Genomic DNA, 13,724 nt, shown 5'->3' with positions numbered 1-13,724 from the left:
TAGCTCATGAGAGGCGCAATTCTTTTGCGCTCCAGGGCACAATTATTTGTGCTCCAGGGCGCAATTACTTTTGCACTCTAGAGGTGCAATTATTTCAAGCTCCATGAGAGGCACAATTCTTTTGCACTCCATGGGGGGCGCAATTATTTTGCACTCCAGGGCGCAATTATTTGTGCTCCAGGGCGCAATTACTTTTGCGCTCTAGAGGTGCAATTATTTCAAGCTCCATGAGAGACGCAATTCTTTTGTGTTCTATGGGGGGTGCAATTCTTTTGCGCTCCAGGGTGCAATTATTTGTGCTCCAGGGCGCAATATGAGAGGCACAATTCTTTTGCACTCCAGGGCGCAATTATTTGTGCTCCAGGGCGCAATTACTTTTGTGCTCTAGAGGTGCAATTATTTCAAGCTCCATGAGAGACACAATTATTTTGCGCTCCATGGGGGGTGGAATTCTTTTGCGCTCCAGGGTGCAATTATTTGTGCTCCAGGGTGCAATTACTTCCGCTTTATGGGGGCGCAATTATTCTGAGCTCTACAGGGGGTGCAATTATCTTGAGCTCCACAAGGGGTGAAATTATCTGTATTCCATGGGGGGGACAATTATTTTGAGCTCCATAAGGGATGCAATTCTTTTGCACTCCACAGGGGGCGCAATTCTTTTGCACTCCACAGGGGGCACAATTCTTTCAAGTGCCACTGTATGTACCTTGTGCTTTGATAGGGTCACAAATAGTCTGTGTCCAGCATTGTTTCAATGTCAGAGTGCGCCCAATGTGAAATGGGCATGAAATGTCATGTCAGAGTGCACCCAATGTGAATGCACATCAAATGTGTGCACTAAGTATGTATCTGCACCTGTTATTTTTCAGTGTGTATTTCCACCCATTATTCTTTTGCATGAAATGTCGAGTGCGCCCAATGTGAATGTGCATGTGAGTGGGTGCCAAGTCACTATATTCCTATGGCATTTATTTTGCACAAAAAATATGTGCCCCCCCAATTGTAGTAAATGCGTGGACCAAAGTAGTTTGTAGCTGCCCTGCTGAATGACATCATGTGCCCCACTGAAACAATTTTTTTGCGCCAAATGATGTTTGGACTTTGTCAAAGTTTGGCCATGTCCGGTATATTTTCCAGCTCAGGGGGTGGGGGAAGAAGCTTGAATGTACAAATTTAGTATCATTAGAATTGTATAAATGTCCTCTATCGATCTATACCTATTAGAAAAGCACCAGTAGTTGTGTAAATATTTTATGGCAGCAAAAGACTTGAAAGATGTTGGAAGGGCCAAGCAAACAAAGGCAAACATTCCGATAATTCTACAAGTTCATGCTACAAAACATGGGGGAAGAAGCTTGGATGCTCAAACAAGCTGGAATCATAATTTAGACGCAATTCAGCATCTACTGATACCATTTTTTAGAGCAACGGTTGTCTGTGGCCAACCGAATTCAATACTCAGCTGTTTTGTCTAGGCTGTCACACTCTCACAAGTGTGATTTTTCTGTCAAGCATGTTGCGTTGATTATTGTCCAGAGCTTTGCAGTGCTCTTCTTCGTTTCTTAAGGCTCAGCCAAAATTTACAGAGAAAGATAACTATATATTGGATAAAAGTAGCTGTAGGTTACTGGCTGAGAGCCATCTTGCAAATCTATGGAATACATCCTGAAAATTCATGAAATCCATCCACCATTCCAGGAATTCCATCTTCAATTCCTGTAGATTAAACCAGGAAGTGTAATTCTGGAGCCCAGAGCCCAGCCTATATCCTGTACCATCCAAGAGAGTGAAATATGGGGCATTTGGGAGGCACCAATGTGATTTGGGAGTGACCTGGAGGGTGGGGGAGAATGGGAAGGCAGTAAAAAATGCGAAATATGAGAGTGTATGGGGAGTATCATCACCTACCCATGTCTGGACACCTTATAAAGTCAGGATAGGACCATAAAATGTTTTGGAAATGGGAGGAGAATGGGATGGCAGAGAAAAATGCGAAATAGGAGAGAGCATGAGAGGTATCATCACCTACCCATGTCTGGACACCTTAGAAAGTCAGAATAGAACACATTGAGCGCACTCTGATGGGCACATTCTGATGGGTGCACTCTGATGGGCGCACTCTGATGGGTGCACTCTGACATTTGGTGCACATTCCCATTGGGTACTCTCCAAATACATACTAAAAAACAACAAGTGCAGATGCACACTTGTTGCAGGTATATACTGACTTGGCACCCACTCGCATTTGGTGCACCTTCACATTGCTCATATTTCATTTGGTGCACATTCACATTGGGCACACTCTGACATTTCGTGTGCATTCACATTGGGCACACTCTGATATTATGTGGAGTGCAAAAGAATTGCGCCTCTCATGGAGCTTGAAATAATTGCACCTCTAGAGCGCAAAATAATTGCGCCCCCATAGAGCGCAAGTAATTGCACCCTGGAGCACAAATAATTGTGCCCTGGACTGCAAAAGAATTGCGCCCCCCATGGAGCGCAAAAGAATTGCGCCTCTCATGGAGCTTGAAATAATTGCACCTCTAGAGCGCAAAAGAATTGCTCCCCCATAGAGCACAAGTAATTGCGCCCTGGAGCGCAAAAGAATTGCGCCTCTCATGGAGCTTGAAATAATTGCACCTCTAGAGCACAAAATAATTGCGCCCCATAGAGCACAAAATAATTGCACCCCATAGAGCGCAAAATAATTGCTCCCCCATAGAGTGCAAGTAATTGCGGCCTGGAGTGCAAAAGAATTGCGCCTTGTGCCCTCTGTAGAGCTCGAAATAATTGTGCTTCCCTGGAGCACAAAAGAATTGCTAGAGCACAAAATAATTGCGCCCCATAGAGTGCAAAATAATTGCTCCCCCATAGAGTGCAAGTAATTGCGCCCTGGAGCGCAAAAGAATTGCGCCTCGTGCCCTCTGTAGAGCTCGAAATAGTTGTGCTTCCCTGGAGCACAAAAGAATTGCACCCCTTGTGGAGCTTGAAATATTTGTGCCTCTACAGCACAAAATAATTGCACCCCCCATAGAGTGCAAATAATTGTGCCCCTTGTGGAGCTCAAAATAATTGTGCCTGTAGAGCGCAAAATAATTGCACAGGTTAGGACTCACCAATGAGACCAATGGGTGCAGTGCATCAGTGCCATAAATCCCTGCCAAAGTGGGCCAGGCATTTACTACAATTGGGGGGGCACATATTTTTTGTGCAAAATAAATGCCATAGGAACATAGTGACTTGGCGCCCACTCACATGCACATTCACATTGGGCATACTTGACATTTCATGCAAAAAGATAATGGGTGGAAATACAACTGGAAAATAACAGACACAGATGCATACTTAGTGCAGGTACAAGTGATTTGGCACCCACTCACATTTGGTGAACATTCACATTGGGTGCACTGACATTTTGTGTGCATTCACATTGAGCGCACTCTGACATCTGGTGCCCATTCACATTGGGCACACTCTGACAATTGGTGCCCATTCACATTGGGCACACTTTTCATGCATTCACATTGGGTACACTCTGATGGGCGCACTCTGACATTTGGTGCCCATTCACATTCCAACATTTCATGCATTCACATTGGGCGCACTCTGATATTTCATGCACATTCACATTGGGTGCACTCTGATGGGTGTACTCCGACAGTTGGTTCACATTTACATTGGGCACACTTTTCATGCATTCACATTGGGCACACTGACATTTTGTGCCCATTTACATTCCAACATTTCATACATTCACATTGGGTGCACTGATATTTTGTGCACATTCACATTGGGTGCACTCTGATGGGCACACTCTGGCATTTGGTTCACATTTACATTGGGCGCACTCTGACATTGGTGCCCATTCACATTGGGCGCACTCTGACCTTTGGTGCACATTCACATTGGGCACAGCACACTCTGAAACAATGCTGGATACAGACTATTTGTGACCCTATCAACAGCACAAGGTACATACAGTAGTACTTGAAAGAATTGTGTGCCCTGTGGAGCACAAAATAATTGCACCCCCTGTGGAGTGCAAAAGAATTGCATCCCTTATGGAGCTCAAAATAATTGTGCCCCCCATGGAATGCAAATAATTTCGCCCCTCATGGAGCTTGAGATAATTGCGCCCCCTGTAGTGCTTGGAATAATTGTGCCCCCATGGAGTGCAAAAGAATTGCGCCTCTTGTGGAGCTTGAAATAATTGCACCTCTAGAGCACAAATAATTGCATCCCCGTAGAGTGCAAATAATTGCACCCCTTGCAGAGCTCAAAATAATTTCACCTGTAGAGCGCAAAATAATAATGGCATTGGTGCAAAGTGTGGGTTATTTTCAATAGGAGCCCCAATTATTGGCACACAACTGTGAATCATTTTCAATAGGAGTGCCCATTATTGGCAGGCGCCCACCTGTTCGGCCCAGCCATCACTATGGATGATTTGTTGAGATGTTGGCCGAGTCCGCTGGCCCCATATAGTATGAAGCATTGTCAGGTTCGGTTGGTCCATTTGGTAAGGGCTAGGGTCACTGTCATATGTGGGCGTGTCGGATATCAATACTGAGATTATAGCCAGCGAAAACGGAAGATTTGTTCTACATGACAGTCAGGGCTTCGAGCATGGGGAGGGTGACAACTTCAAGAAAGTCGTTGATTTTTTGAAAGTTCGGAAGGACATGCCCAATGTGAGGGATCAGGTACATGCTGTCTGGTATGTTTACCACTCCTCAATCACTTGAGTGAACAAGATGATGAAGGTATTGTGCAGGCTTTGTTTCCCAGTGTCCTTGTCTAAAGGTGATCGTTTGTTCGAGGCTGGGGTGGAGGAGTTATTCCATATGAAGTCCAAAGGAGAACTTGGCCCTGGTAGGTTCTTGGTGTTTTCTGATCGACGATGGCTCACTGTTCACTTTAGTTCCTGTGATCACCGTTTTTACCAAATATGATAAGTTGGTAGAGCAGGTTGAATATGGTAACAATCTAGAGTTCCACAAACACAACAAATATCTGGATCGGGAAACCCGAAATGCACGTCTTGCTGAGGAGACAGGAGCAAAGTTTCAAGAATTGTGTGTTGGTCCCTTCGAAAAGGCCGTTGGTAAAGACATTCCGCACATCGCCGTCTCAAGTAAGTTACAAAGAGATGTATTGGGCTTGTGCTTATACTTGCCAACACAGCCAATGAAAAATACAAGGTTACCAGAAAGATGTTGAACGAGCTTGTCCGTCTCACTGCTGACTGTGTTAAAAACTCCCTGGCGGTCGATGTTGCTGAAGATGTTGCGCTGGTCACCGCCATCGCCCAACACGTGAATCCAGCTGTGAAGATTGATGCAGTGATTGCGTGAGCATTTAAATGTTTGTCTCTTTGATGTCATGCTGACACCTATTTCAAGAGTTGGGAGGAAGCGTATGGGTCTTCCAATGTGTCCCTCAGTGAAAGTCCAACTAATCTACCCTCTCTTTGTTAGGTTATTGGATGGGTCTTGCGGCTAGCATGAATTTTCCGGGCAACACCATAGAAGAATGTCTACAGGTTCTACATACTGATATTGTTCAAGTGTGGAACATTCAGGATGATTGCGGGGTAAATATTTCAACATCACTCCCTCTTCTCACTTATGGTTATGGCTGTTAGTATCTGGAAAGCAAGGAACTGAAAAAGCTAATGATTGAACTTGTTGGGAATCAATATGACGAGCTGTCAGATCCCAACACAATATTGTAAGTCAATTTTGTTGACTGTGCCACCTTTTTTTTTTTTACAAGTTGTCAGTCCCCATGCTTATTCGCTGCTTGGTGCCTTGACTACGTTAATTAGGGGTTTAACTGCACCTGCTGCTCCCATTGTGATTCCTATTGTTGCGGGTCTCTTGCTGGCAAAATGGATTTTCGATGTGTACAAGCAATCATATGTCTTCCTTATTATGCCATGTTAAAACACTAAGTGAGAAAACCTTAGGGCACTCATGCTACAACGTTTAATGGCATACATCATTGACTTCACAATTATTATGCAAATAATTTTTGGCCTCCTGGTGAATGCCCGTCTGCGCCTTTCCCGCCGCTTGATCAAGCTCGTCTTTAAGGCCTACAGCATTTCAGATGAAAGGAGCAAAGTTCACAGGGAGATTAAGGAATATGTGAAGCTGGCAGGCCGCTTTGACCGGGATGCAACTCTGGCGAAGATCATCCAATTGATCAAGGAGTATCAGATGAAACCCGAGAGTATGGAGGAGCTACAAAGTGCAGTTAAGGCCTTCGAGAACAATGAGGACGAGGATTGGGGCATAGGCAAAGCATGACTTAATGATTTGATTCCCTGTCTACGATGTTGTCTGTATACATGTGCCATAATCCGAACAAAAATGATCATGAACCGCGAAGTTGATGTATCAAATAAAAAATACAAGTGCGCCACTAATTTGAACGAAGAGAAGCCCGTAGAATGACTTTGTATAGGACCAAGAGCTGGTGTGATGGTTAAATGGAGGATATACGTGAAAGGAACACAGCTTCCTTCTACTAATGCAGGCTGCTTCAGCTTGTACAATGCCCTTTCCGGAGTTTCCCTCATGTAGCTCTCAACCAAAAACGTTTCCCTTCTGAATGCGCCAGATGACATGGTTGAAGAGCCCTTGAAGTCCCTAGCAGTCTGCTGATTCGTGTTACAACCGAGTGAGTAAAACATCGTAGTCGAAAGACAAGTATTGACTGTAGATGACGAGGTATTCGATAAGTTCATCGACCGCTCTGTGCAAGTGAGCTCTCATGCTGCGCACCCACAAACGAGAATGATTGCGACCTTACAATCTGAATTTGAGCGGAAAACGCTGTACGTGATCACACAGCGATTGTAGGGCCGATCTGTGCAGGAAGGGTTTATGGAAATGCGACACGGGCATAGACTACGTACCAACTGTGACTCTCCAATCCAATTCAGTCCTAAATGCGAAGGTTTTGTAGGGGTCCAGATGTTATACCAATCAGAAGATTTTGTAGCTGGTGGGGTGGTGCATTAAAATCGACCTTCCATTTTGTTGTTCTCCGTTGCCCTAATAGAAACCCCAACTTGATAAGTATACATAGTTCGTCCATCACACTCGACCCACGTAACCGCACAGACCAGCTTCTTCCGTTTTGCGCTAAGTAGCACCACACATCTACGTAGTGCTGGGCAATGGATTTGAAGCAGGCGGTGAGAAACCCTTGGATAAAATTGGGTCAATCTTGAGCAGTGAGGAGCGCTTCCCTGGGAACTGATTGATAAATCAGATATGAAGAGCTCCCGTCGATGAGGGCTTACCATCTCAGCACATTGAACTGCCTGGACCATTGGGTGTCGTGACTGTCGTTGTAATGTTGAGTCTGTTGTTGGTAAGCATTCAGACAAGCGAGAACGGATATAACAGACCCACCTCGACTTGAAGCTTGAAACGTTGATGTCCTGCTTGTAATCTATGACAGCGATGAGATGCACGAGTTTGCCCCCTGTCATTGGACACGTCATTTTGGTGAATCACGTAGGCCCTTACATATGACGAGCCCACAATCTGAGTCGATCATGAGCGTCGAATTGTAGAACCCTTCTGCGGTCAAGATTTGTCGCGACTGATTATCAGGGAGTGTGTGAGAGTTGACGTGGGGGACAATTCTCTTTATATGTAGAATGATCAGCTTCGTACGAGGTGAAAGCTCGAGAATAACTCACAAGCAGTGTGTATGGAGTGAAGGTACTATTTGTATCAGTGCCAAGCCCTAACATGTAACAAGTTGCAGCCAGGGGAAAACCTGTCATTCGCGTATACTATTGGTTCTACACTGGGCAGCATCCTACTATTTCTGTTGTGTCTTGGGATACAGGAAAGGGTGTTCATTTTGAACCTGGCACCCAGAAACATTGTCACCCTAGAGAAATTTTATATCGTCCTAGGCAACCGATGACACCGAAGAGTGCTTTGCTGGCGGCCTCGATGTTGGCGAGACGCACAACTTCAATTTTCGATTCATAATTAGATCAAGCAACTTCCGTAAAAACCATAAAACCTTACAGGCGCCCACCACTTTCACACCTGCCATTCGAACCGATGGCCAACTTTTGTGAGGGAAGGGTATGTCGCGCCCAGTGGAGATGGTGGTGACCGCCACAATGTCCTTAATGGTAAGAACAGTCAGCTTCAGAAAGGGCACGAAGCACAAGAAACGACTCACCGTGAAGGGCGCAAGGTCGAAATCTCTGCACACTCGGGGGCGGGGAAGGAACGAGCTACCTAAGTGCCTTCATAAGATGCTTTAGACAGTGGCAGTTTTGGCGCTGACCGCTACTCCCGCGAAGGCGGGTGTTTAGAGGGAGGGAGTGTCGCAACCCAGCGAACTTCCAGCATCCGCTTATTGGTGCAAAATTTCTGACTGGGCGAGGCACCAGACTCGATGATAGAGCAGCATGATGGCTTAGAGTTACAGTAAGCAGTCTAGGCCATGACTCTACCAATGGTTGATGGGGACTCACTGGAGTCCTGACTGGAGCCCCGAGCTATGCCCAGTTCGGTACAAAATATTATCTGAGTGATGACCTTTTAATAAGACAGAAAAAACATGGATGCGAGTAAAGGACATACGTTAAACGGATTGATCTCCGACTTCACGCCTCTTCAGGCAGATGGTGGCAAACTTGGCCTCATGCATTGTTCTTTAGGCCGGTCGACTGAAGCGAAAGAACAGTCGCTAACCACATACGACCGACAAAGCCTGAATGGCGTACTGAAACCTACTGAGGTGCGAATATCAATTTGAAAAGTCGTTGTTTCCACCGAAATCGTTGGTACAAACCTGTTGATTTTCCGCAAGCGCGCTGACACCTCATACAAGCCAATCCAAATAAGAAGCTGCGGAAGAGACCCTCACCGACGAGGCCCGGGACGTAGTGGCAGTACAGGTCGTGTTGAAAGATGGTGGAGAGGTAGATGGAGCCGGTGGTGGCTGCTGTGTGGGCGTAGTCTGCCATGCTGGTTTCTATTTTTCAGAATTCAAAGTTGAACTCGATCAAGTGGGGGTCGAAGACAAACTCCGAGTCGACAAGACCACGCCACGGTAGCAGGAGTGAATGGCGCCCTTGAAGATGAAGTCGACGTTGAAGAATCCCAAGAACAACAATACCCATGACATGCACGATATACTCCTGCAACGACGAACATGCTCCGCATAAGCATCCGTCCTTCTGGTTAGCGTCCGCTGTCTGAGATTGGACCTGAGGAGCACAACGAAACGGTGAATCTCAATTCCGAGGGATTGTGTGCGCATTGTGTGGAGTAGAGGTTGTGTCTCAAGTCCAACCTTTTTGGATCTCAAACTTCCTCTCATGTCATTCGGGCCCATGGAAATCCCTCCTCTCTGGAAACCTGAAATCAAGCACAACACCTTCAGCCGCGCTCCACCCAGCATCGAACACGTCGATTCTAACAGTGGATGAAGGACTTCGCGTGGCGATCACGTGGAAATGACAAGGCAGAGTTTATGTTGTCCGAGGCGTAGAAGTTTGAATGAGGGTAGGGATGAAGGGTTGATAGAATTTGAAGTGGGGGGAGAGGCAGCTGAGGTCCAAGACGAAGGATTCGAAGTGGAATGGGGGAGTGAGGCGGAAGGGAGACTTTGGAGGTTCCATCTGAAGGCTCTGCACCCAGGGATGCTGGTAAGGTCGGCCATGTAAGCTCAAACAGCAGGATTAGGATCTGAAGCTTGAAGGGGCGAGGGAGGGCGAAGGAGGGTCGAAGCCATGCGATTATGGTGGGTTTATGTGAGGGGTGTCGGATAGTGCTTCAACGAGTTCTGGTTTACACCGATGTACTGGTCGTGTACGAGCACTCATGTGTGTTTCTAGAGTGGTGGCCTGTGAGTAGGCCTTGAGCGGGACTTGATCATCACGCGCATCTGAGGATGGCCATTTTATATTGTAAGAAAGAAGCTCAAAATTCGAGAGACGTAAGTACCTTTGTGTCAAAGTTCTAAGTATGTTTGTAGTTGCCACTGTTGGACGAGGAGTGGATTGATGAGGAACAAGTCACGAGTGCCATATTGTGCGTGATTGGGTCTGTCATCGAGATTTCGGTGAGGTTCAACCGCCTCTACTTCGGCACCATGCAGCTGTTCGAGGAGGTTCTCTACAGAACGATTGGGGTTATCATTGTCAACCACAGCTCTCAGGCTCCCTCAATCCAACCTCCATGCAAGCTCTCCAAGTAAGCCCACAGCCACATTGTTCATCTCCACCATCCTAATCATAAGTATCAACCAGTCCAGCCTATTCGCCGTGCGAGAGTACCTAAGCCCAGTGAGCCTTATTATCCGTGATCTGGGCATCATCTCACTGTCAAGCCCATCTATTAGGTTCTCAAAGAGAGCAAATTCAAAGAACACGGCCGTATTACGCCCGGTACGTTTCACGATCGTCCATCTCGTTCCTTTTTGCTCACCGTGAAATGAACAACAGAGGAATTCGTCGCTGCAGGTGACTTTTTGGTGTACAAGTTTCCTGTATGGACATGGTAAGCCCCTTCTTCCTCCATTCTTTCCTTCCTCCTCCTTTCTACGCGAAGATTGAGTGACTTGTAAACAGGGAAAAAGGAGACGCCTCCAAATCCCGAGACTTCCTCCCATCCGAGAAACAATACCTAGTAACGCATGGCGTCCCCTGCCTCCGGCGCGCCACCTCCCTAGCCTACACAGACGCAGACGAGGACGCCAAGCGTCTCCTCTCCTTCGCTGATTCCTCTTCGCCCTCCGCAGACGGCGACGAGTGGGTCGAGACGCATGCGGGTCGGCAGGCGCATCAAACGGACTCTGTGACGAACGTGGGTGAGATTGCTGATATCCCTGATTTGGATGGGGATGGGCCCCATGAGGATGAGGAGAGGATTTCGAGGGGCTTGGGGGGCGTGTCGTTGGGCGGGGGAGGGGGTGAGGGCGTTGGGCCGGAGACACCTGATTTGGATGATATCCCTGATATGGAGGAGGATGATTTGGAGGAGGGGGATGATGAGGCTACGGCTGCAGCTGCGCCCAAGGCGTCCGCTATACCTGCTGCTGCTGGGGTGGTTGATGCAAGGTACGTTGTTGGGTTTGCTGGAATTTGAAGTGCGCTGATGATCTCTTTGTAGTGCCAATGTGGAAGTCGCAAAGGGCAATCTTCTTCAAGTCCGCACGTACGACGTAATGATCACATACGACAAGTATTACCAGACCCCACGTGTTTGGCTGATCGGCTACGATGAGGTTTGCCTTTACCTTCTTCCCTTTTTTCTACACTAGCTAATCGAAACAACAGAACCGCACCCCACTGACCCCCTCCCAAATCTTCCAAGACATCTCAGCAGACCATGCCCAGAAAACAGTAACGATCGAACCATTCATCCACTCTGCCTCTCTCCAAGCTGCCTCCGTGCATCCATGCAAACATGCCAGCGTCATGAAGAAAGTGATAGAACGGATGAACAACAGTGTTGTTGAGGAACAGCTGGCGCAGCGCGGTAAATCCTCTTCTTCCTTGGGCAAGGACACCCCAAAGAAAGAGAAGAAATGGCTGTTCAGCCGAAAGTCGTCTGGGAGTGCCAAGGACGTTCAACAGCTGCAAGCTGGGGCTGAGGAAGAGGAGGTGGAGGGGATGAGGGTCGATTTTTATCTGGTTGTTTTCCTCAAGTTTATTGCGAGCATCGTGCCGACTATTGAGGTTGACTCAACTACGTCCTTTTGAGTTTGATGCCACTCTCCCTTCATCTGTACCTCCCCAGTCCTCCCTCATTGCTAGCCATCGTTTCTTGTACCTGTATTTTTTTTACCACTGTTGGTACTTAGAGCCCCTCTTTCTTTGTGAATACGTTGGAATGTGGAATATGTATCAGTATCTTTCATGTTTTTCTGACAGACTTTAGAGAATACATAAATCATGTATCATCTCACCCCCCTCTAACAACTCTTTGAACTCCCATACACATACACTGTGAAGACAACTCAAGGGCACCCTCAAGCCGTGGAAGCTTGAGAACATGAAAAGCTTGTGGACTTTTGAAAAAATTACCATCCTTAACTTTCTTTTGCTCAAATGAGACTATCTATTTTTTTGGGAACAACAAGGCAAAAGGTGCATCATAATGGGTGGTAACTAGAGACATGTGCTGCATTTATGAAATTCTGGGAAGGTGGGCTAAAACTTTTATAAAGCTAAAATCAAATAAATGAGAAGATCTTGGAAGACTTGCAATATTGATACTCACGAAGACGATTGTCCATAGCAATCTTTACAAGGGCCTGTTTCTTTTGGTTCTCAGTTTTAAGCTGAGAGGCCTCCTTGATGGCAGTTTTAATTTTTGCCACATCAGCAGACAAGTTGAACTTTTGAATGGCTGATTCAAAGGGCGCAGTGGACTTTGAAGGTTTCTGTTTCCACAGAAAAAAAGAGTGCTCTGCAATGATAGTAGTCACTGAGCAGTAAAATAGTAGTTATGATAGAGTGGTCATAAATGAGAGTAGACACACCAATACATAGAAAGGCAATGTCCTTGAAGGATTTGGTATTGTGAATCTGGATAGAATTATGTGGTGGTCAGAATAATGAATAGCATTTACACAGTGAAGCTAGTGAAGGTTTACCAAGGACCAGTCTGTAAGATCAAGGACATCCTTTGCCTAAAAATAGTAATTAGTTCAGTCAATACTACTGGTTTTTATAAAAAATATTGGAAGAAACAATAAAATACTGACTGTCTATTTGAACAAGTGGAGTTTCATAAGTGTTTTTCTAAAATTGTAGAACTGAACTCACAATCTCATCATTTCTTAGCAAAATGAAAAGAGAAGAAAGCTGAGACCTACCTTCTATTTAAAACACAGGCCACCCTCTTATCAACAACAAGTAGAGAAGAACAGTTGGATGGTGACTTACATGCTGTTCAAAACCCATAGCATGCTCTGGTCAGCAACAAGCAGGAAGGGCCAGCCAGATCCTGACTTACATGCCATTTAAAACCCAGACCATGCTCTTATCAGCAACAAGCAAGAAGGGCCAGCCAGATCCTGACTTACTTGCTGTTTAAAACCCAGAGCATGCTCTTGTCAGCAACAAGCAGGAAGGGCCAGCCAGATCCTGACTTACAGCGCTGTTCAAAACCCAGAGCATGCTCTTGTCAGCAACAAGCAGGAAGGGCCAGCCAGATCCTGACTTACTTGCTGTTCAAAACCCAGAGCATGCTCTTGTCAGCAACAAGCAGGAAGGGCCAGCCAGATCCTGACTTACATCCTGTTCAAAACCCAGAGCATGCTCTTGTCAGCAACATGCAGGAAGGGCCAGCCAGATCCTGACTTACAGCCTGTTCAAAACCCAGAGCATGCTCTTGTCAGCAACAAGCAACAAGCAGGAAGGGCCAGTCAGATCCTGACTTACTCGCTGTTCAAAACCCAGAGCATGCTCTTGTCAGCAACAAGCAGGAAGGGCCAGCCAGATCCTGACTTACATCCTGTTCAAAACCCAGAGCATGCTCTTGTCAGCAACATGCAGGAAGGGCCAGCCAGATCCTGACTTACATCCTGTTCAAAACCCAGAGCATGCTCTTGTCAGCAACAAGCAGGAAGGGCCAGCCAGATCCTGACTTACACGCTGTTCAAAACCCAGAGCATGCTCTTGTCAGCAACAAGCAGGAAGGGCCAGCCAGATCCTGACTACAGCC

The 13,724-nt window shown here is 46.4% G+C and overlaps 3 protein-coding genes across 3 annotated transcripts; 1 reads left to right on the top strand and 2 right to left on the bottom strand.

Annotated features, from left to right (window-relative positions):
• Positions 1 to 4,314: 4,314 nt before the first annotated feature.
• LACBIDRAFT_335320 (uncharacterized protein) lies at positions 4,315 to 6,314 on the top strand (the record flags this gene model as incomplete). The annotated part of the gene is made up of 11 exons (XM_001890182.1): positions 4,315 to 4,332; positions 4,394 to 4,509; positions 4,616 to 4,720; positions 4,778 to 4,875; positions 4,967 to 5,137; positions 5,188 to 5,353; positions 5,408 to 5,475; positions 5,571 to 5,642; positions 5,718 to 5,733; positions 5,831 to 5,908; positions 5,972 to 6,314. The coding sequence occupies 11 exons, from the start codon at positions 4,315 to 4,317 to the stop codon at positions 6,312 to 6,314; spliced, it is 1,251 nt and encodes a 416-aa protein (XP_001890217.1).
• Positions 6,315 to 7,515: 1,201 nt separating this feature from the next.
• On the bottom strand, positions 7,516 to 7,807 carry LACBIDRAFT_317589 (uncharacterized protein; the record flags this gene model as incomplete). Its single annotated transcript, XM_001890169.1, has 2 exons — positions 7,516 to 7,665; positions 7,721 to 7,807. 2 exons carry the CDS (start codon positions 7,805 to 7,807, stop codon positions 7,516 to 7,518), a joined length of 237 nt encoding a protein of 78 aa, XP_001890204.1.
• A 4,375-nt stretch (positions 7,808 to 12,182) lies between these two features.
• On the bottom strand, positions 12,183 to 13,654 carry LACBIDRAFT_335317 (uncharacterized protein; the record flags this gene model as incomplete). The annotated part of the gene is made up of 16 exons (XM_001890168.1): positions 12,183 to 12,205; positions 12,276 to 12,482; positions 12,538 to 12,583; positions 12,652 to 12,687; positions 12,763 to 12,765; positions 12,824 to 12,869; positions 12,944 to 12,946; positions 13,014 to 13,086; positions 13,154 to 13,157; positions 13,225 to 13,227; positions 13,295 to 13,297; positions 13,365 to 13,367; positions 13,442 to 13,444; positions 13,512 to 13,514; positions 13,582 to 13,584; positions 13,652 to 13,654. Coding segments are annotated over 16 exons (462 nt in total), but the record flags the coding sequence as incomplete, so codon positions are not given.
• Positions 13,655 to 13,724: the final 70 nt, after the last annotated feature.

This window comes from Laccaria bicolor, genomic scaffold (genome assembly GCF_000143565.1).
Source record: "Laccaria bicolor S238N-H82 LACBIscaffold_82 genomic scaffold, whole genome shotgun sequence".
In the NCBI taxonomy this organism is placed as follows: Eukaryota; Fungi; Basidiomycota; class Agaricomycetes; order Agaricales; family Hydnangiaceae; genus Laccaria; species Laccaria bicolor.
This window is presented reverse-complemented; position numbering and strand designations above follow the sequence as displayed.